Raw genomic sequence first — 20777 nt, 5'->3', positions numbered from 1 at the left:
ATAATGTTTTCAAGGATCATCTATGTTTTTTTTTGTTTTGTTTTGTTTTTTTAATTAATTAATTTATTTATTTATGGCTGTGTTGGGTCTTCGTTTCTGTGTGAGGGCTTTCTCTAGTTGCGGCAAGTGGGGGCCACTCTTCATCGCGGTGCGCAGGCCTCTCACTATCGTGGCCTCTCCCGTTGCGGAGCACAGGCTCCAGACGCGCAAGCTCAGCAATTGTGGCTCACGGGCTTAGTCGCTCCGCGGCATGTGGGATCTTCCCAGACCAGGGCTCGAACCCGTGTCCCCTGCATTGGCAGGCAGATTCTCAACCACTGTGCCACCAGGGAAGCCCAGGATCATCTATGTTGTACCATGTGTCAGTACTTCTTTTTCCTTGCTTAATAACCTCCCACTGTATGGAGAGACCACATCTTGTTAATTTGTTTATCGGTTGATGGACATATGCGGTGTTTCCACCTTTTTGCTCTTATGAATAATGCTGCTATGAACGTTTGTGTGAGGGTTTCTCTTGTGTGCAGATACATATATTTTCAATTCTTTTGGATATATACCCAGGAGTGGAATTGCTGGGTCAGGTAGTGACTCTATGTTTACCCTTTCAAGGAACCATCAGACTGTTTTCCACACCAACAGCACCGCTCAGATTAAATCCTGCCCCTTTTGTTTTGTTTCCACAGCTCTCGGTGACTCCCAGCTTACAGCACTCAGTACATCTGGCAATGCTTTATAGCTCTTTGCCCGCAGACCTATTTCCTGAACCAGGTCCCAGATCCCTAAAAATAAAGGTTACTGTCTGCTGTCATATTCATTTTGACATTCTCAGTCTTGTTATACATAAAATGGAAGCGAGCTTCTGGGATTAACAGATAATGTCACTGGGGAGGCTTTGTTTCATGAAAGTGGTTTCCTCACATGGTCTGGGAGACTTACCCGAAGAAACTACTGTTTAGGAGTGAGAAAAGAAAATCCTGACAATTTCTCTTTCACACTTACGAAGTTGGATTTTTTTCTTTTCCAATTAAGTTATATTTATTCATAAACTCTAAGAACTAGGAAGCAAGATTGCTATGAATTGCTATGAATAAATTCATATGAATTTATTTCTGTTTTTACGTCTGGTGTTCTTCCTTTAGAGTGCTCTTGCACAAGGTTCTCCAGGAGCAAGTCATGCTCACATTCTGTCATCTGTCACTGTTTCCTCCACACTGGCTGGCATGTCCTGCCTCTCTTTCATTTCTTTTCACAGACGCCCCGGATTTGCAGTATGTATAGCATCCTTTATTTCTACTTCCTTTACCAACTTTTGCTCTGTGTTCAATCTCTTCTTTTCCATATGTTTTCTTCTTTTTGATCTAATGACTAAAATGTAGATATAACATTATTTAGATACTAATAAATCAGGAATTAGAGACAAAAGAAGTGAGGAAATATGTGGAAAAATAAAGGAACAAACAATGGAATTTTCAGGCTTTCATGAATGTTATTTGTCTGATAAGGATGGTGAAAATTGCATTTCGAAATGATTTTCCCACTTTCTGTATTCACGCTTTATAAATATCCAGTTTTAAAATTTTATAATATTGTAAATCAACTATACTTCAATTTTTAAACATTTAGAAAAGTTATAATTCAATGCAATGAAAATACATTAAAAAATATTTTCTAAGAGTACAAGGGCGGTCTGCCTCAGTAAGCATCAATTATCTCTTCTACTCTTGGCCTCTCAGCCTCTCTCTGACTATCTCTGGGGGTTAGAGAGCAGATCCATGCAGCGGATGCTTAATAGTATTGAATCAGACACTGAAATCTACATCACTTTGCTCTAGAATTTTTTTAAGCAAGTACTGAAGAATCTCAGAACTTCTACAAAATCAGGTTTCTATGAGCATATATGTTGTTCTCTCCTCACAAGGATTTGCAGGGATAGTGGGCAATTCTCACGGAGGCGTCTCTGACCTGGGGGTAGTAACCTCTGTTTCGTGGGCCTGCATCCCATTTCCACATCAGACTGAGGCAGACAGCGCAGGAGGGCATTTGCCTGTCTGTGGTCAAAACTCGGCAACAACACGACACTGATAAGTATGTTTAAGGGAAATGTTGAGTCCAGGAAAAGTCTTGTTTCCTGAACTCTCTTTTCAGTCCTTGGAATTGCCTTGCAAAAGGAATCAAACAACCACACAGCTGTTTGCCCCTCTGTGTAATTTGATGTGAATGGCTCATTCCTGCATGTGTGGCTGTAAATATTCATTAGCTTTGCCTTTGAAAACCCAACCATCATTGTCAGCTCAGCTTCCCTTGGATTTTGGATCTGACAAGATAAGTTTGTTGACCCTCTACCTGAATGAATGAACTTTTCCAGTTCCTTCTCACTCTCTGGAAGGAGGTGCGTGGACTCATCCTGGCCCTCATCCTCAGAGCCCTCCTCTTCATCTCCTAATAATGGTATCTTGACATTTTTATAGAGCGACGCAAGTTGTTGTTTTTCCTCAGCCTGTACCAGTCGACTGGAGGACAAAATAGATAAATTTTAAAGCACAATTTTCCCACTAAATCATACTGTCTTAATCTTGTGACTTTCTGACTGAAAACGGGTCACTAGTACATGGGGGAGGAGGCAGAAATAGACTTAAACCCAAATAATTATAGAACTCAGATTGGGACTGACACGCAGAAAAGGGGCGACTGATTTGGAACCAGGTGACGGGAATGGGGCACTCGGGCTGGGCACAAACCTCCATGATCAAGTTCAATACATCTTAATGCAATATTTTACAAAAGAAAAATTAATGCCAAGAAATCCATGAGGAACACAATGTCAACATTTTAAATAAATGTAGCATAGGTACCGCTGATTTTTCCTTTCGCTTAGTCTCCAATATGCTTTGGCCCGACAACGTCACTGATCATGTATTTAAAATGTTGATATTTTGTTCATCATGGATTTTTGAGGGCATTAATTTAGACTTAAAAATATTGCAATAAATTATTATTTTTTTGACTACTGAGTTTCTTGACTACTGCACCCCCTTAAATTTTGCACCTGAGGTGAGTGCCTCGCTCTCCCCACCCTAGGCCCAGACTTGGAAGTGGATCATTGAACAGATATTTCTGTGTGAAATGAAAATGGGTAATAGAGTGTTCTACTTTTTCCTAACATACTTACCTTCCTAATTGTGTTTGACTCATGTAATAACAATCCATTTTAGGGTTAGCTTATTTGTGTTCTAAGGGGCTGTGATGGAGGAAGGGATGTAGGGGGAACATTCCAGAATCATGCTCTGTAGCAGGAAGAAATGGCCTGATTGTAAACACTGTTACAGATAATCAGGAAGCCGGAACAGGACCAGATTTTGGGTGAGGAGAGTGAGGTGCTTTAGGTGCACAGTTTAAGGGGGTGCCAAAAAACTCAGTAATGGAGATAAATATTTTGACTTAATATTGTAAAAAATTAAAATGAGGGGATTCCCTGGCGGTCCAGTGGTTAGGACTCGGTGCTTCCACTGCCTAGGGCCCAGGTTCAATCCCTGGTCGGGGAAATAAGATCCTGCAAGCCTCATGGTATGGCCAAAAAAAAGAAAGAAATGAATGGGGAAAATCCATGATAAACCAAATATCAAAATTTTAAAGACAGGATCCATCAGTGCTGTGATGAACCATATGGGAGACTGAGTCAAAAGGGAAAATGTGAGTCCCTATATACATGTTTTTATGTATTATTCTACAGTTCTTCTTTTCCAAAACATTAAAGTAGTTGAAATATATTTTAAAAATTGAAAAGTGCTGTATCAAAACTCATAGCATTATTTTAAGTCTAAATACTTTATCTTTACCAGAAACAAAATTTATTATAACTTTACTTTCCTGGTTTAAGTGAAATCAAACTCACCAATATATTTTCAAAAATCTACTTCTGGAAAAAATTAACCACTAAAAATTATGTAAAAACATGTACTTTGGGGCACATATTTTTCCTTTTGCCTCAGGTCCTAAAATGTCACTAGGGGGTAACACAAATATAAAAGCTGTAAATGTTGACATTAGCTCAGTTATTTAATTGGGCACTGAAATTCCAGGAGGATACGTTGTAGTGAGTTACTTTAGCAATCTTCATATGTTAACATCTTTGTCTAGACTAATGAAATAAACTGAAATTCCAGTTACATAAATTGAGTCATAGATAACCCAGAACCAAACATACTGGGGACACTCTCTCCTTAGCAAAATTTCAATTTTACCTTTAATTTTGCCTTCATTTGACATATTCCAAGTGGTCCTAAAATGGCTACCTTAAAAAATATCCCATACATGGCAATACATTTCCCATGTACACACTTAATTCTGATAGAGTAAATAATTTAGTACTTCCTCAAGCTGTTTCTGATGGGATATAAGGGAGTCCTGGAACTAAATCCTAGAATAAGAATCAATGTGTTGGTCCTGATCAGAGTAGCATAATGTCACAGTGCGGCTCGCTTTCGTCTGACACTAATTTCAAAATGATCACATAACCTGAGCTTGACCACAAGCTTTATTTGTGCGAACAAGATGAAGTGTCTTCCCTAAACACTACCATTACCCCTACTATTGCATTGATAATAAGTTTCTAGTGAAAGAGAGAGTGGTCACTCTTTTCTGCTTTGCACTATTAAGATTCCCTCCAAAGTATCAAGTTCACTCTAGAAAGCCACATTTTGGGAGGATGACAGCATCTCTGACTGTGGCTTTCAAACATTTTTGATCATGATCCACAGTAAGAGATAAGATTTACCTCACAATCTTGAGTCTGAAAAGGTTGAAAATCAGCATTTACTTTTTGTTGTTGTTGTTGTTTACTGCATTGGCTCTTTGTTGCTGCACGCGGGCTTTCTCTAGTTGGGGTGAGCGGGGGCTACTCTTTGTTGCGGTGCGTAGGCTTTCTCATTGTGGTAGCTTTTCTTGTTGCAGAGCACAGGCTCTAGGTGCACAGGCTTCAGTAGTTGTGGTGCGTGGGCTCAGTAGTTGTGGCTCGCTGGCTCTAGAGCACAGGCTCAGTAGTTGTGGTGCACGAGTTTAGTTGCTCTGCGGCATGTGGGATCTTCCCGGATCGGGGCTGTAACCCGTGTCCCCTGCATTGGCAGGCGGATTCTTAACCAGTGAGCCACCAGGGAAGCCCAACATTTACTTTAATACTTTCTATTCTACTAAATTGTATTCTGTTCTGTTTCTTTTTTGTTTGTTTGCTTGCTTTTTTTTTTTAATTAATTTCTATTTTTACTTAAAAAATTCTTTTTATCCAGTTTCTTTTAAATTTTTTCATTTATATCATGACCCAACATGAATATAGCCCATATTCTGAAAAAGACTGTCTGAAAATGTATAATGACCATAATAATTTAAGGATTATAAGAATTATCACCATCATCATCATTACTATCACAAAATAATAACCTAGTTAACTTATGTCTTACTTAAGGATGGTACAAGTTATTTAGCATAGACTTACTATATCATGTAGGAAATAGTGATCCCACATATCAGGGCAATACTGAAGGCTATACACGCAATTGTAATTACTTGAGCAAGAGCAGGTCTATGAGGAATCAGCGCTAAAAATGGGGAAAAAAAGTTCTCATAAAATCTCATTTTAGGTGTGACTATCAGTTAATATATTTGTTAATCATATTGTTTTGGCAGAATGGGAGAGAAAATCAGAAATAACCTTAAAAATAGTATTCTTAACTAAAAAAAAAAAAAAAAAACACAGAGGCTAGATTGTACAGCCTGTGTGAACAAATATAATTTGAATTCCCACCCAATCTCTGATTCCTTTTTCCATCTGCCTCCTGTCTTTGGTCAAAGCCCTCTCTTATGAGACTGGATCCCTGACTTAGTACAGCAGAACCGGCCATCGATGTAGCTGAAAGGAGAGTGGCCTTAGTTTTACAACTCAAGTGTTGCCTGGATGGTCTTAGGTTGTGTAGTGCTGTTACAAAAGGAATATTGTAGGGCAATTCAGAATCTAATTCCACAAACCTGTATTGGGGTTGGTATTTAGGCCCACTGAATGTGCTACAAAACCTTGGATGCTTTTTGTAGGCTCAGGTGTATCACTGCTCCCATTATCTGAAATAAAAATAAATAAACAGAGCTATTGTTGGTACAAACTGAACAAAAGAGCAATTGACTAAGTACATTACTCAACCACTTGTAGGAACTTCCCTGGTGGTCAAGTAGGGAAGACTCCACGCTCGCAGGGGGCTCGGCTTCAATCCCTGGTCAGGGAACTAGATCCTGCATGCTGCAGCTAAAGAGTTTGCATGCCGCAACTAAGATCCCATGTGCCGCAACTAAGATCCCATGTGCTGCAACTAAGACACGACACAGACAAAATAAATAAATAAATATTTAAAAAAAAAAAAAAAAAAAAACCACTTGTGAAAATCTGACAAATTGAAGTGCCTACTCCTTGTCGCAAACGTGGCCTTCCCTCACTTTCTGTCCCTTCACTGGTTCAACGACTGAGCTGAGAAATACTTTGAGATTCATACCTCAATGTGAAGTCAGCCTGACATGACAAAAAGGATCTGGACTGTAAAAATGCTTGCAGATTAAACGCTTAATTGTAGACTTTAGGTGTGGCATACATAGATGTTCATTCTATGATTCTCTCAACTTTTCTGTGCTTTCAGATTTTCTTAATGAAATATTAGGTGGGGGGGGGGTATGGGTTACAGTCGGTTTCAATACAATGACTCCTGAAAATTGGTTGTTGGACTTGGCAATGGGAAGGTCATTGGAGACCTAGTCAAAGGAGATATTATCGATGTGCATGAGTGAAACAGGTTCGAGAGAGAACAGGGGGAAAGGAATTGGAGAGAGCAAGTTTTGGAAATTTCCTGAAGTGTTTTGCTGTCATGGAGGGAAGAGAAATGGGGGCAGCTCCCAGAGGGGACTGAGGGATCAAGAGACGAGTTTTGTTTTTTAATATGGGAAAACCGACAGCATGTTCATATAAAAACGGGGATGATACTTTTAAATACTGTGATGTTCCTGGAAAGGGACAGAGAATTGCCCAGGGTGTCCCCAGTTGACCTGAGGGGATGTTAGCTGGTGCACAGGTGGGGGGTCAGCCTTGGCCTAGACAGCAGGAAAAATGAGAAGGTACAACTGCGCTAGATCAGGGGATGCAGACACTCTGTCAAGTGCTTGTATTTTGTCAGTGATGGAGGAAGCAAGGTCATCCCCTAAGAGCGAGCCTGGGGTAGATATGTTGGGAGTATTTGTGGGATGAGAAAAATAGACGAGAAAGTCACCAAGCAAAAGGGGAGGGTAAGTGAACTAAGGAAATAGAGTAGCTTTCTTTCTTTCTTTCTTTCCTTCTTTCTTTCTTTCTTTTTTTTTTTTTTTTTTTTTTGCCATGCCACGTGGCTTGTGGGATCTTAATTCCTGACCAGGGATTGAACCCGGGCCCTGGCAGTGAAAGTGCTAAGTCCTAACCACTGGACTGCCAGGGAATTCCCTGGAGTAGCATATTTTAAATAAAATTCCCAGAAATGGAATTGTGGGGTATATCGACTCTATTTTCTTATTTTCTATATCTTTGATGGTCTACCATTTGGGGCCTTCATCCTGGGAAAGTTCCACGTCTCAGGGCTGGCTACTTCCCAGAGACAGCAAGCGACTCCCCTGTGGTGTCTTTGATATTCAAACCAACCATCAAACCCTCACACACCAGGCCAATACTCCCTCTGCCCTGAATCACCCCAGGGCCTGGTACTGGACACCTGAGAACCACTCTTATAGCCCAGGGCCCACCAAAATTATTCAAACTATGCAACGCTAAGCTTACTCCATGTAACTACCCCACCTCACCCATTCCTTCCCTCAAAAACCCCAATAGAAGCTCTGGGTCATCCTCTCCCCTCTCCTCCTCCTGCCTCCTAACCCACTCTGGTCCTTCCCCACATGGCCCGGCATGGTGTGCCATGCCTTCTGTTTCTAGGATTCCGTGTGTATAAATGTCTTCCTTCATGACGATCATTTCCGTGTCTGTGTGTCTTACCATACCTGATTAAAACAAATCCCAGGGATATTTCAACACTCTGGGTCAAAAAGTGAATGCATTCTTTTTATAAGAATTGCCAATTGCCCTCTGTAGAAGTTGTACTCATTCCTAGCCTACAAACAAGATATGAGATTATCTTTCCCTACTCCTTTGCCAGGAGAGTTTGTTGTGAAATATTTTGCCTATTTTCAACATGATAGCTGAAAACTGGAATTCTAGTGTATTTTCAATGTGTATTTTCCTTATTGTGAGGTAGGCATCTTTCCACATAACCAAGAGCTGAAGGTTACAGGAGAAAATGGGAGTCTTCCAGTGATCTGACTAGAAAAACAATTCTGTCTCTGTCTCTGTATCAGAAGCTACACTTGGGACCCAAAGCTCAGGCATGGCAGAGGTCTCAGCGAACCTCTATTGCCATCTCACAAGACAAGTTAGTGTCAAAGTAAGGACTAGAATGTGGGCCTTCTGATACCTTGGCCCGAACTCCTTTTCTGGGCTTTGGTGCTGGGGGGTGGCGGGGGGTGAACTGGGAAGTGAAATATTATAGCTGAGCTTTAGGAAGGGTAATAACGTCTTTGGGATGGATAGAGGGATGGATTAATTGTGGGTATGGTTTTTTTTTTCCTGTATTTCCTGATGCTTTGACCTCTGTGCTATTTTCTAATCTGCCCCAAGCAACATCATTACTAATCCAACCATGGGGCGGGGGGCGCCTTTTTCTAATTTGCACAAAGGGGCTGTACAGGTTAGTGACAAGCAGCACGGGGTGCCCTCTGGAGCCACACAGCACAGCAGCTTTGTGAACGTCCATGGATCCCACCCACCCTCTCAGATGCCTTGACTTACCAGTACGCCCTGGGAATGGCGTGGGTGTAGTACGTGCTGGAGCTACACAGCCGTTGAAGGGGATCAAAAAGAAGAGACAGGTTTAGGATGCATTTAGGAAAATTAGGATGTAACTTGGTATTAGATGAGGGGGCCTAAAACGTAGTTTCCAAATAGCTAAGTTGGTAAATGTTCTCAATAAGTTTATTCCAATGCCTAGTATTGATAGAAATGCGTGGCTTAATCCAGTGTTTCCTCTGATGAATCTGGACCATTAAGAACACAATGCATTTGGGTCCTGGTCTGCTTTTGCAGTCACGCAAGCTGGGAAACCTCCTCCCAAGCTGAGGACCTGGAGAAACTTAGCACAGAGCTGAAGGGGGCTGTGCTCTCATCAGGTCAGAGAGCCGGGGCCAGGGAGGGCCCAATAGTCACAGCCCTTCTGTCACCCAGCTTACAGAGAATGAAGAGTATAGGATGTAATTTCCAAGCAATGCTTATCTAGTTTTATTATTTTATGGACCATGCTACTAACAAATATACAAGAAGAGACACATTGGGCTTCCCTGGTGGCGCAGTGGTTAAGAATCCGCCTGCCAATGCAGGGGACACAGGTTCAAGCCCTGGTCCGGGAAGATCCCACATACTGTGGAGCAACTAAGCCCGTGTGCTACAGCTACTGAGCCCGTGCTCTAGAGCCCGCAAACCACAACTACTGAGCCCACATGCTGCAACTACTGAAGCCCGCATGCCTAGAGCCCGTGCTCCGCAACAAGAGAAGCCACTGCAATGAGAAGCCCGTGCACTGCAACGAAGACCCACGCAGCCAAAAATAAATAAAATTTTTTTAAATCTTAAAAAAAAAAAAAGAAGAGACACATTGATATAGCACATAAGAGGACCCCAGAATACAGTTCTCATTTCACTGAACGAGTACTAACAACGACTCATCTCTGTGTTTTGAGAAAGCTCCTTGAACATGAGATAATTGAAATTCCTTAGCGTACAGTGTGGGCTTTTTGGTGACATTTGTGGGTCTTTGTGACTGTATATAACCTGGAAAAGAAAACTTGTAGCAGTGAAATGTAATTACTCCTTTTTACTTCCTCTAAAACAAGTGAAAACATGCTTGAAGTGACCCATTAAGCGTGTTGTCTGTCCAACTGGTTTGAACTCACCTGCATAAGGCAAGCACAAATGAAGTGGGAATTCCATTAAAAACAAAAATAAAATGGTGAAAGAACTTTGAACCTTGTCCATCGTTCCAAGACTGCTAGTTTGTTATCGTATGGATGAAAGGAAGTATTTAGTTGTAGGCTAGCATCTGTCCTATATTTCTCTGAGCAACTAAGGAGCTCTTCTCGCTACAGAATGTTTGGGTTCTGACTGGGAACCACCAGTGTGAGGTCAGCTCACGTTGCCACATGGAATTCTTCCATGGAACCAAGTCAGCCAGTGGGGAGCCTAACAGAATGAGTGAGTGCGTTGGGAGGAATGCTAAGCTCTTGGGTACAGGTGTGAATAAGACCAGGTCCCTGCCCTCAGAGACCATCCAGATTAGTGAGGAGGCAGAAAGAAATCAATTATAATCCCATGTGAGGCCTTCCCTGGCAGTCCAGTGGCTAAGACTCCGTGCTTCCAGTGCAGGGGGCCCGGGTTCGATCCCTGGTGGGGGAGCTAGATCCCGCATGCACGCCACAACTAAGACCCGACACAGCTAAATAAATAAATAAATATTTAAAAAATAATAATAATTCAATGTGACACATCATAAGAAGCAACAGAGAAAACAGCAGGGCTCTGTGTTCAAACGCCTGAATTCTAACCCTCATCTCTGGCTTCCTAGATGTTTGAGCTTGATCAAGTTACTTACCCCTCTGAGCTTCAGTTTCCTCATCAGAAGAATAGGACAGGAACTAATACCTACTTCACAGGGTTACAGCGATGGCTCAATAAGGGAGTCCACGCAAAGCTCAAAAAGAGTGTGGGCACTGAACGTTAGTTCTGGTTGTAAAATGGGAGAGTATAATATTTGCAATAAAGCAATTCAATACTCCTCCAGCCTCTGGGGGTGCTGTTCAGAAACCTAGACCCAAGTGGCCATCTCCAGAAGTTTCTTTAAAGGAGACTAAATGAATCATCTGAAAATGTGGAAATAGGATAGAAAACTAGATGGCATGGAAGAAGGTTGTCCCCTGGACGTGCCCTTTGCCCATCTGGTAGTTCCCACAATACAGAAAACAGGTTTTCATTCCTCCTACCAATTAGAATAAGTGAACAGACCAGAGACCTTTCGAGGCTTGTAAAGTCCCCTGGGGTTAGGAGTTGGTTCCTCGTGTGCTGTGCCCCAAAGGGTAGCTCCTTCCTGAATGTGAGGAGATGACAAGGCAGGCCTCCAGATATACGCCCGCTGTGGGCCATGAAGTTTCTTGCTTTGCTCTTGCAACAGCCCAATCTGCCTTCCTCCCATCCTGCCATGCCCGGGGGTTGAGCCAGGTAAGAACAAGCGCCCCATGCTCTCTCTCTAAATCCCGCAGTCTCAGAGTCGCCCCCAATCAAGCCCGTCTGGATGAGTTCATCTGCTGTGTCTCCTTGAACTTAGTTTGGGGCTCCCTATCGGTACTGTGACCTTTAGACTGGATTTAGGTCTCTCAAGCTCCCCATGGACACCACTGTCTTTGGGGCTGGTCTGGGATATCAACTGCCCAATGGTCACTACTGCCTTGCCCAATCCTTTCCGATAGGTCTGTGAACACCTGGCTCTTCCTAGACTTGGTTCTTACAGTCTGTGCACCCAGCCCAGCTGGATGAATCCTACAAGCATCAGAATACCACTGTGAGTTAATAATGCTGACAGATGTGTAGAGAATAATACCATGTCAAGCTATGAGGATTAGGCCAAGAGATAAGATCTTTCATAATGTCACCAAAACCTTTCAACAGATTCCCTTAAATCCAGAGGTGCCTGACCTGTTCTCTTGGCTTTCTTCCAAAGTAGGGTGTACGGTTGCAAAACTGTGTTCCCAACCTTCGTCATATGCCTTATAGGACTATTCCTCATTGTCACCTTTACCAAAATTTGCCGTCAGTGGCCATGTCCAGCCGTCCCAGTCACCTTTAGCATCTCCACAACCCAGGTGGAAAGTGTTATTCACCCCAAATAATATTGTTAATGATGTTGGACCACTACAGTGTGGATTGTATTGTAGTTTTTTTTTATTGAAGTGTAACTGACATTAACATTATATTAGTTTCAGATGTGCAACATAATGATTCGATATTTGTATGTATTGTGAAATGATCATAAGTCTAGTTAACATCTGTCACATATACATATCACAACATATATAATTACAAAATTTTTTCTTGTGATTAGGACTTTTAAGATCTACTCTCTTGGTACTTCCCCGGTGGTCCAGTGGTTAAGAATGTCTTGCAATGCATGGGACGCCGGTTCGATCCCTGGTTGGGGAACTAAATCCCACATGCCGAGGGGCAACTAAGCCCTCGCGCCACAACTAGAGAGCCCGCACGCCACAATGAAGAGCCCACGCGCTGCAACTAAGACTCGACACAGCCAAAAATAAATAAATACTAAAAAAAAAAAAAAAAAAAGATCTACTCTTAACAGACTGGTGGTTTGCAAGGGGGAGGGATGGAATGGGAGGTTGGGGTTAGCAGATGTAAGCTTTTATATAGAGACTGGATAAACAACAAGGTCCTACTGTATAGCACAGGGAACTCTATTCAATATCCTGTGATAAACCATAATGGAAAAGAATATATTTTTTAAAAATGTATATATATGTATAACTGAGTCACCTTGCTGTACAGCAGTAATTAATGCAACATTGTAAATTATTTATATTTCAATAAAAAATAAAAACAAATAAAAATAAAAACATTTACTCTCTTAATAACTTTCAGATATGCAATACAGCATTATTAACTACAGTTGCGACGCTGTACATAACATCCCCATGACTTATTTTATAAATGGATGTTTGTACCTTTTTACCCCTTTCACCTATTTCATTGTATTGTAAAATTTTAAATTTTGTATTTTCCTGCTGCCTCAACATCCCCGCAAACAGGCTGTGAGCACCCCTCCCAGGTGACCAGGCTTATCAAGTGATAAGGCTGGCCCCTGCTACAAGGGGCTTCCTCTTTGCTCTCCCCTGAACATGACCTAGTAACATTCAAAAGCACCAATGACATACCTCATGCCTATTCCTGTGTATTCTACCCCCACCCCTAATAAAAGCACTTGCCTGTGGGCTAGTCTTCACTCTCTGCTCCCCACCTGCTTGGTTGAGCCCGCTCCCTGGCTTGCAGCATGTGTGGACCTTCGTGGCATGCCGTAACTCCGTCTTTCTAGGACCTGTGAGTATAATAAACTTTGTTTCTTCCTGCTACTCTCCTGTGTCTCCTCTTATGGCTGCACCTGACTGACCATCACCTAAAAGAACATAAAACAGTGTTCATAACATTATTTATAATAACCAAAAAGTTATTATAAACCCAAATGTCCATCAACTGACAAATGGATAAACAAAAAGGGTATATCCACATGATGGAATATTATTCATCCAAGAAAAGGGGCAAAGTACTGATTTATGCTACAACACTGATGAACTATGAAAACATTGTGCTAAGTGAAAGGATCCAGAAACAAAAGGCCACGTTATATCATTCCATCTATATGAAAGGTCCAAAATAGGAAAATCCATACAGACAGAATGTAGATTACTGGTTGCCAAGGGCTGGGGGGAGGAATGAATAGGGAGTAGAGTAATTGCTAATGGGGTTTCCTTTTGGAGTGATGAAATGTTCTGGACTTAGATAATTGTGATGAATGAACAATACTGTGAATATACTAAAAACAACTTTAAAAAGGTTAATGTTATGGTATGTGAATACCTCAAGAAACCTATTGTTTTTTCAAAAGACTTTCTTTTTTAGAGTAGCTTTATGTTCACAACAGAGTTCCCAGGTACCCTCTGCCCCCTCACAAACACACACACACACACACACACACACACACACACACACACAGCCTTCTCCATGATGGCATCCCACACCAGAGAAGTACATTTGTTACAGCTGATGAACCTACATTGACACATCATAATCAAAGTCCCTAGTTTATGTTGAGGTTGACTCCCGGCATTACAATTCTATGGGTTCTGACAAAGGTATCATGACATGTATCCAATCTTACAAAATGTCATACAGCACAGTTGCCCTGCTGTAAAAATCCACTATGCTCCACCTATTCATCCCTCTCTCCTCCCCCAACCCTCTGGCAACCACTGATATTTTCACTATCCCCATAGTTTTCCCTTTTCCAGAATGTCATATGTTGGACTCATACAGTATGTAGCCTTTTCAAATTGGCTCCTTTCACTTATTAATACTTATTTAATATATTCTTTAGTAGTATGTTTCTCCATGTCTTTTCATGGCTTGGCAACTCATTTATTTTCAAAGCTTCCAAGCTCTTTTTAAAATAAGGTATAGTTGATTCACAATATTAGTTTCAGGTGTACAACATAGTGATTCAAAACTTTTATAGATTATACTCCATTTAAAGTTACTATAAAATATTGGCATATCCCTTGTGATGTACAATATATCCTTGTAACTCATTTATTTTATACACGGTAGTTTGTACCTCTTAATCACCTACCCCTGTCTTGTCCCTCCCTGTCAAAGCTATTATTTTTAAAAAATGAGAAAAGCCTTTGAATTTGGGTGATCTTACGTGAAGCCCATGGACTACAACTCCCAGAAGGCCGCACAGGCCGCTGTCTCCCAGCGGCCTGAGTGCTCCCATTGGTCGGAGGCACGCCACGGTGCCTTCTGGGAGTTGTAGTCTGAGCCTCACAGGTGCTACCCTGTCCGAGGAGGCCAGGGCCCGGCCTATGGACCACAACTCCCAGAAGGCTGTGCAGCCCAGCCGCGTCTCCTAGGTAACTGAGGATGGGCTCCACCAGTCTCTTCCTGCTACGGTTGTTCTCCACTTGCCTTAAGTTTTTTGCTCAAGGTTAGGAGTTTTTAATTACTACCGGAAAGAAGGTAAATCCGATCCAAGCTTCTCCACCATGACCATGACCTTTTCTCTTGGGCTTCAGTACTTTTTAATAATGTGGTTTCTTTGTGTTTATCTTGCTCTGAGGTTCACTGAGCGGTTTGAATCTGTACGGTGAAGCGTTTCATCACTTCTCTGCACATTTCTGCACCACGTTGGTCCAAGTTTCCATCTCTTGCCGGAACGACCACAGTAACCTCCGCGCTTGCCTTCCTTGGTAACGGTTGCCTCCATCAGGTCATTATCCACACAGCAGCCACTAGGACCTCTTTAAAAACAAAAGCATTTTCTGTCCTTCCTGGTTAAAGTTGCTCAGTGGTTCCCATACAGAAACCCAGCCTTCGTGCGTGTCTGGGCAGCTCACCAAGGCCTTGTGGGAGGTCATCCTTCCTGCTGTGGGTTCTGACCAGACCCAGAAGCAGGGCCTGGAGCCAACTTCTGCCAAACAGAAAACAAAATCAAGCTTAGGTAAGGAGAGACTACATTCAAAAAGACGATTCCCGTAAGGAGAGGGGGACTGTTGCAGTAGGGAGAACACTCTGACAGTAAGATCTGCAAGCATCTCCAAGGTTGCGCAGAAAGGAACTTTCTTTCACAGAGAGGAGTGAGCAAGGCTAGAAAGAACCGGGTGTGGGGAGTGGAAGATCAGACTGCAGCAGGAGATGTCTTGCCATCAGCTGGTTCTAGAGAGGGGCCACTTTCCTGCATTATTTAACCTTAGGAGTAAGTCAGAGTTCAAGGGTCTTTGGGGAGGGAAGAAGCTGAACTAAAGTTTGGTGAAGTCAAGTCAACAGACTTTTGTTCTGATTGATCAGCGCGGACAGTCTAGCTAATCATTTATGAGAGTGAATGGAAATTTGGAGTCTGGCTCTGGCCTTGTCCTATGTGAAAGAGGGGTCAAGAGTCCTATCTGTCCTTCGCAGTAAGCCGTTTCCTGGAACACAAAAGGTTGGAGGGATTCAACTATCTCTGTTTTCCAGGAGCCTGGAGGTAAGGTTCAACATTGTCACCCCTCACCTCCAGGTTTCACCCCTCCTTTATCCCAGAACCCTTTGAAGAGGATCTTGGGGTTGCCCCTCTAGGCCACGTGAAACCTGGGCTACCAGACTTTTCCTATGGTGTCGTCATTGCATGGGGCCGGGTTAGAGTCCCTCACACCTTGCGTGGGTCCTGCCCAAGGTGGACCCATAATGACCCCGATCCAAGCTGGCTTCCTTCCATGTCAGGTCCCACTGGATGTCTGCTCCCAGCATGACAAGAATCTCCAGAGCACTGGGTCTAGCGGATCGGGGTTGGGGCCAGGAGGTCTATATTTTTAATAAGCCCCCAAGTGACTTTTAGGATCAGGAGTTTGGGGAGCAAGGCCAAACTTAGTGACTTCCTGCTGGAAAATCTGATCAGGTTCCCTGTGATTCGGGCCCCCAGTTCTCCACCTGGGAACCCTCCGTCCTCAAGGCATAAATACTTGTCTAGACTCTTCAGCAGTTCCTCGCACCACAAGGACCCACCTTGAGCACAGTGCTGCCCGTAAGTGCTACCCACTCCATCTGCAGGGGGATTTTGTCTCTGTGACAACACAAGGGAGGGTGTTGCCTGTGCAGACAGAACAGCATCTGCAGGGAAGGCTGGGATGAGCCCTGACCCTCGTGACTCGAAGACTCTGTGTTGCTGGGGAGCTCCCAGCACCGCCCACATTCCTGGCCACTTCTCTGCCCACAAGGTGAGTCTGATTTGTAGCATCTCTGATATCCACCCCCACCCCCCATTTTATGGTCAAGCCTTCTGACTAGTCCTTCTCCCACATACAGGGGTTCTTGACCATCTGTCTATGATTACAAAGCCCTTCTCCCTGTGGGCACCACCCCACAGTCACCCCCAGTCTCCTCTCCATGGTCAGAAGACCCAGGATGATGAGAACTCATGGCCACCCCACCTGATGAGGTCGGGCTGCTGGGAAGCACAAGCAACAACCTGCTGGTGTGTTCCAAGCACTCACAGAACCACAGGTGCTGTGCTGGACACTAGGGACACAGCACGACCAGGACCAACGAGGTGCCCTCCCCCATGGAGCTCACAGCCTAGTGTTTGGTGTCGGGAGATGGTGTGGACAATAAGGAAGGAGAAAAATAGACCAGGTGATGTTCCGTAGAGACGTGTGCGATGAAGCAAGTAAAGACAGGGCAGTGAGGTGGAAAGTGAGGAGAATTCGTTGACTGGATGGTCCGGCATCATCCACAGCTGCAGTGACACAGCCTCTGGTTCAGGCTTCCTGAGGAGTGGAATCAAGGCAGGGCTTCGGAGTAGCTGAGAGACAGGCAGAGACTACATCACATCAGGCACATGTTTCTCCACCCTGCCTCCACAGAGCCCTGGGCTGGTGAATCACATTTCAGTTATCTTGTGAGGTAAGAAGTCAGTGATTGGCTTTCTGATGCCTTCACCTCTCCATCCTAGGATCCATCCTCCCACCCCTGAGTTCAGTGGGGTTTACAGGGACCAGGATCTGATCCTGTCTCATGTATGCATAAAAACTGATGGAGTAGCTGCTTCCCTAAGAGAAATAAACGTGCTCACTGGCCAGGCAGTAAGCAATTTTCTGAGCATAACTATTTCAAAAAGAAAAACAACACACTGGATTACAGATTCCACCAGAAGCACGTATATTAGAACAGATGGACCAAAATTTTAACTTAGTCAATTAAGTACATTTAAAGATATAAGGCATGATACTAACAATAGGAAATGAGAATAAGAACACATAAAAGAGAACCAAGTAGAAATATTAGAAATGTAAAATAGTGGTTGAAATGAAGACACAGTAGAGGAAATGAGCAGCAAAATGGACAGCTGAGAAACAAATTAGCAAGCTGAGGAAATGTCCAGACAGAAGGAAGAAAGGAGAAGGAACTAGAGAACACAAAAGAGCAGGTAACAGATATGAACAACAGACACAGACACACTGACATCTAAATAATAGGAGTCCTAAAAAGAGAAACTTTTTAAATGGCAAAAATGAAATATTAAAAAATAAGAGATAAATTTCCCAGAATGTAAAACAGAATAAAGACATCAGATTAAAAGGTCCATAGAAGTGTCTTATGAAGTTAAACATTTACTTACCGTACAACTCAGCTATTCCACTCCTAGGTTTTTACCCAAGGTAAATGAAAACCTGCATACACAAAAAAGCCCTGAAGAAGAATGTCCATAGTGGCTGTATTTACACTAGCCCAGAACTGGAAACAAGTCAATGTCCATCTACAGGTGAACAGGATGACTACTACCTGTGGCACATCTGCATAATGGAAAGCTACTCAGCAAAGAAAGTAGACTACTGATAAATGCTACAACGTGGATGAGCCTCCAAAACATGCTGAGCAAAAGAATCTGGATACAAACGTAGCATATGAATAGAATACTGTATGATTCTATCTTTATAAAACTCTAAAAGACAATTCTAATATGTACTGACAAAGCAGACATGTGGTTGCCCAGGTCTTGGGGTAGGGTGGAGATTAACTGTGAAAAGACATGAGGGAACTTTTTGGAGAAGGGCAAATATTCTCTATTTTTATTGTAGTGGTGGTTGCAAGGGTGTTGACAGTTTTCAAAGCTCATCAAACTGTGGCCTTAAAGGGAGAGTCATCAGCATACCAGTGGTGTTTACAGGGCTTCAAGACTGGATGAGATCAAGGCACTGTGAGCAGATGGGAAGTGGGCAGTCTGACAGTAAGAGGTGAAGGAGGTGGGGAAGGAACAGCAAAGGGAGCCTGAAATGAAGGCCAGAGAGGCAGGAGGCAAGTCCCAAAAGCCAGGTGAACGTGTTTCAAAGAGGAAATGATCTATTATCTAAGAATCTAAGATGCTGCTGATAACGTCAAGGAAGAAAACAGAACTGACCACTGGATTTAGCAATGTGGAGGTCATCTGGCAGCAAGGTAGGTTTTGGAGTGGGTCCAAGAAAGAATGGAAAGGGGTCTTCCCTGGTGGTCCAGTGGTTAAGAATCTGCCTTCCGATGCAGGGGACGCGGGTTCGATCCCTGGTCGGGGAACTAAGATCCCACATGTTGCCAGGCAACTAAGCCTGCGCGCCACAACTAGAGAGAAGCCCATGTGCCGCAACGAAAGATCCCGTGTGCCCCAACTAAGACCCGACGCAACCAAAAATAATACATATTTTTTTAAAAAAAAGAAAGAATGGAAGGGAAGTGAAGACAGCAAGAACAGACAACTTTTGAAATATTTTGCTTTCTGAAACAAAGCAGAGAATGATTCAGGAGCCAGAGACTTTTTTGTTTTGTTTTTTGAAGTATGTTTACATGTCCATGGGGATAATCCAGTATATATAGAAAACCTGAGGATACAAGAGATAAGGGAAACTTGCTGGAGTGATGTCTTGGAGTAGTGGACATGGGACAGGCTCTGGTGCCAACCCAGTCAGTTCATATACAGGCACCAGTGGGAAGGCACGGAAATTATGGAAAGTGGGTAGAGAAGGTGGACAGATGTCATGCAAGGCCTCTGCTGGCTTCTATTCACTCAGGGAAACAAGAAGCAAAGTCGTCTGCTGGGAGCAAGCGTAAGGGAAGATTCGGTGAAGGGATTGTTGAAATCTTGGTACTGAAAAGCCAACGAGCTTAGGAAAAGACATTTGAAACCGATGGTGGGGAGGTTCCAGTCACTGGTAATGGAATGCTCCTAGGGATGACTATGGGAGTGACCGTCTGTTGCAGGGTGGGTGACAAAACCGTGAGCAGACAGGTCAAAGAACTGTGAGGTCAGGACACAGGAAGATCATCTACCTGGACAATAAAATCAGGAAGTATTATGATGGGGGTGGTTTTAGATGCAATACAGCAAGAGCTGAAATCTTTACGGATGGGAAGAGTGAACCATTCATAAGGTGATTGCAACAGAGGGAAGCAAGAGTGATATGACAGTTTGGTGTCCCAAGAGTCAGAACTCAGTTTTAGAGAGAAGGGAGCAAAAACAATCTAGAAGCAACAAATGAAGCAGCTACTCCCTGCAAGGATCATAAGAAAAGGTACTGTGCAGAGGGGAGACCCAAGTTTCAGTCACAGCAGAAGATGGCTGAATGGAGAGTTCCAACTGAGCCCAGCAGGTTTCAGAGTTGGGGAAGAGTGGAGCGTGGGGATCAAAAGGGCAATGAACTGAGCTACATGTGGGTTAGAATAAGGGAGATAAGAGGGGACCTGGGAGCCCTGGGCATACATAAGGTTGTGTAATAGGTGGTAGGGAGGTAGGGAATCCTTCTAGGAGGAAGCAGAAGTCTGGGACCCTTTTAGAAGGACACTTTAGAAGTCCAGGAGGCCCATTTAGAAATATTTTTTAAAAGATACTAAGCTTGGTGGTACAGTTACAGAACTTGCCAGGATGCTTGTGGAATATTTGTGTATGACTTACAAAATCCTTTGTAGTCCCTAAATCAGAGAATCTGGGTTCAAAGTATATTACTTTTGGTGTTAGAATACAATACCCATATGTTGGCAATACACCTCTTGATGCATTAGGCTGCTGTCTCTTACAGAGGTTAATAGTGCTGCCTCTATTCTCTCCAAGGATCTCTGCACAAATCACACAAGAAATCCAATTAATTTACCCCTGCAACCTTTACTGGGCAACCCCTATACATTAAGGTAGGGTCAGTGTTACATACCTATGGAAGCGCCAGCTACGGGAGTCTGACAGTGAGCACAGAGTCCCACCATACCAGCAGGCCACTTTTTCTCAACCACTGGAGAGTCACGGACCCCTCGAGAACTAGATGAACCTTCTGTACCCTGGATTTCT

General features: G+C 43.1%; 2 protein-coding genes across 9 annotated transcripts in view; both read right to left on the bottom strand.

Moving 5' to 3' along the window:
- Window positions 1–1088: 1088 nt before the first annotated feature.
- LOC309649610 (uncharacterized protein C19orf18) lies at window positions 1089–11938 on the bottom strand. Its single transcript, XM_082439776.1, has 6 exons — window positions 9979–11938; window positions 8897–8938; window positions 6019–6108; window positions 5489–5591; window positions 2344–2510; window positions 1089–1365 (listed from the first exon to the last, which is right to left on the bottom strand). The coding sequence occupies exons 1-6, from the start codon at window positions 10133–10135 to the stop codon at window positions 1247–1249; spliced, it is 678 nt and encodes a 225-aa protein (XP_082295902.1). The 5' UTR covers window positions 10136–11938; the 3' UTR covers window positions 1089–1246.
- A 131-nt stretch (window positions 11939–12069) lies between these two features.
- ZNF606 (zinc finger protein 606) overlaps window positions 12070–20777 on the bottom strand; it is a 65870-nt gene continuing 57162 nt past the window's right edge. Inside the window, exons 8-9 of one of the 8 annotated variants that reach the window (XR_014256485.1) lie at window positions 14944–15404; window positions 12766–13334 (exon numbers count right to left, since the gene is read on the bottom strand). Coding sequence is in view for 6 of the 8 variants with exons in the window: in XM_082436284.1 (XP_082292410.1) it covers window positions 20316–20551 (236 nt within the window). In the remaining 2 variants the exon portion in view is untranslated. The other 7 variants (XM_082436273.1, XM_082436274.1, XM_082436276.1 and 4 more) reach the window with 7 other exon arrangements.

The sequence above is a fragment of the Balaenoptera physalus genome, assembly GCF_965194825.1.
Source record: "Balaenoptera physalus genome assembly, chromosome: 19".
NCBI lineage: Eukaryota > Metazoa > Chordata > Mammalia > Artiodactyla > Balaenopteridae > Balaenoptera > Balaenoptera physalus.
This window is presented reverse-complemented; position numbering and strand designations above follow the sequence as displayed.

Excerpts from the sequence above, each read along its gene's own strand:
- LOC309649610 (XM_082439776.1), bottom strand. The coding sequence starts at position 10,135 with ATGGACAAGGTTCAAAGTTCTTTCACCATTTTATTTTTGTTTTTAATG. Across the intron at positions 2,511-5,488 it reads ACTATTTCCTACATGATATA|TCGACTGGTACAGGCTGAGG; the intron begins GTAAGTCTATGC and ends TTTGTCCTCCAG. Across the intron at positions 1,366-2,343 it reads GGAAAAGTTCATTCATTCAG|TCATTAGATCAAAAAGAAGA; the intron begins GTAGAGGGTCAA and ends TCTACATTTTAG.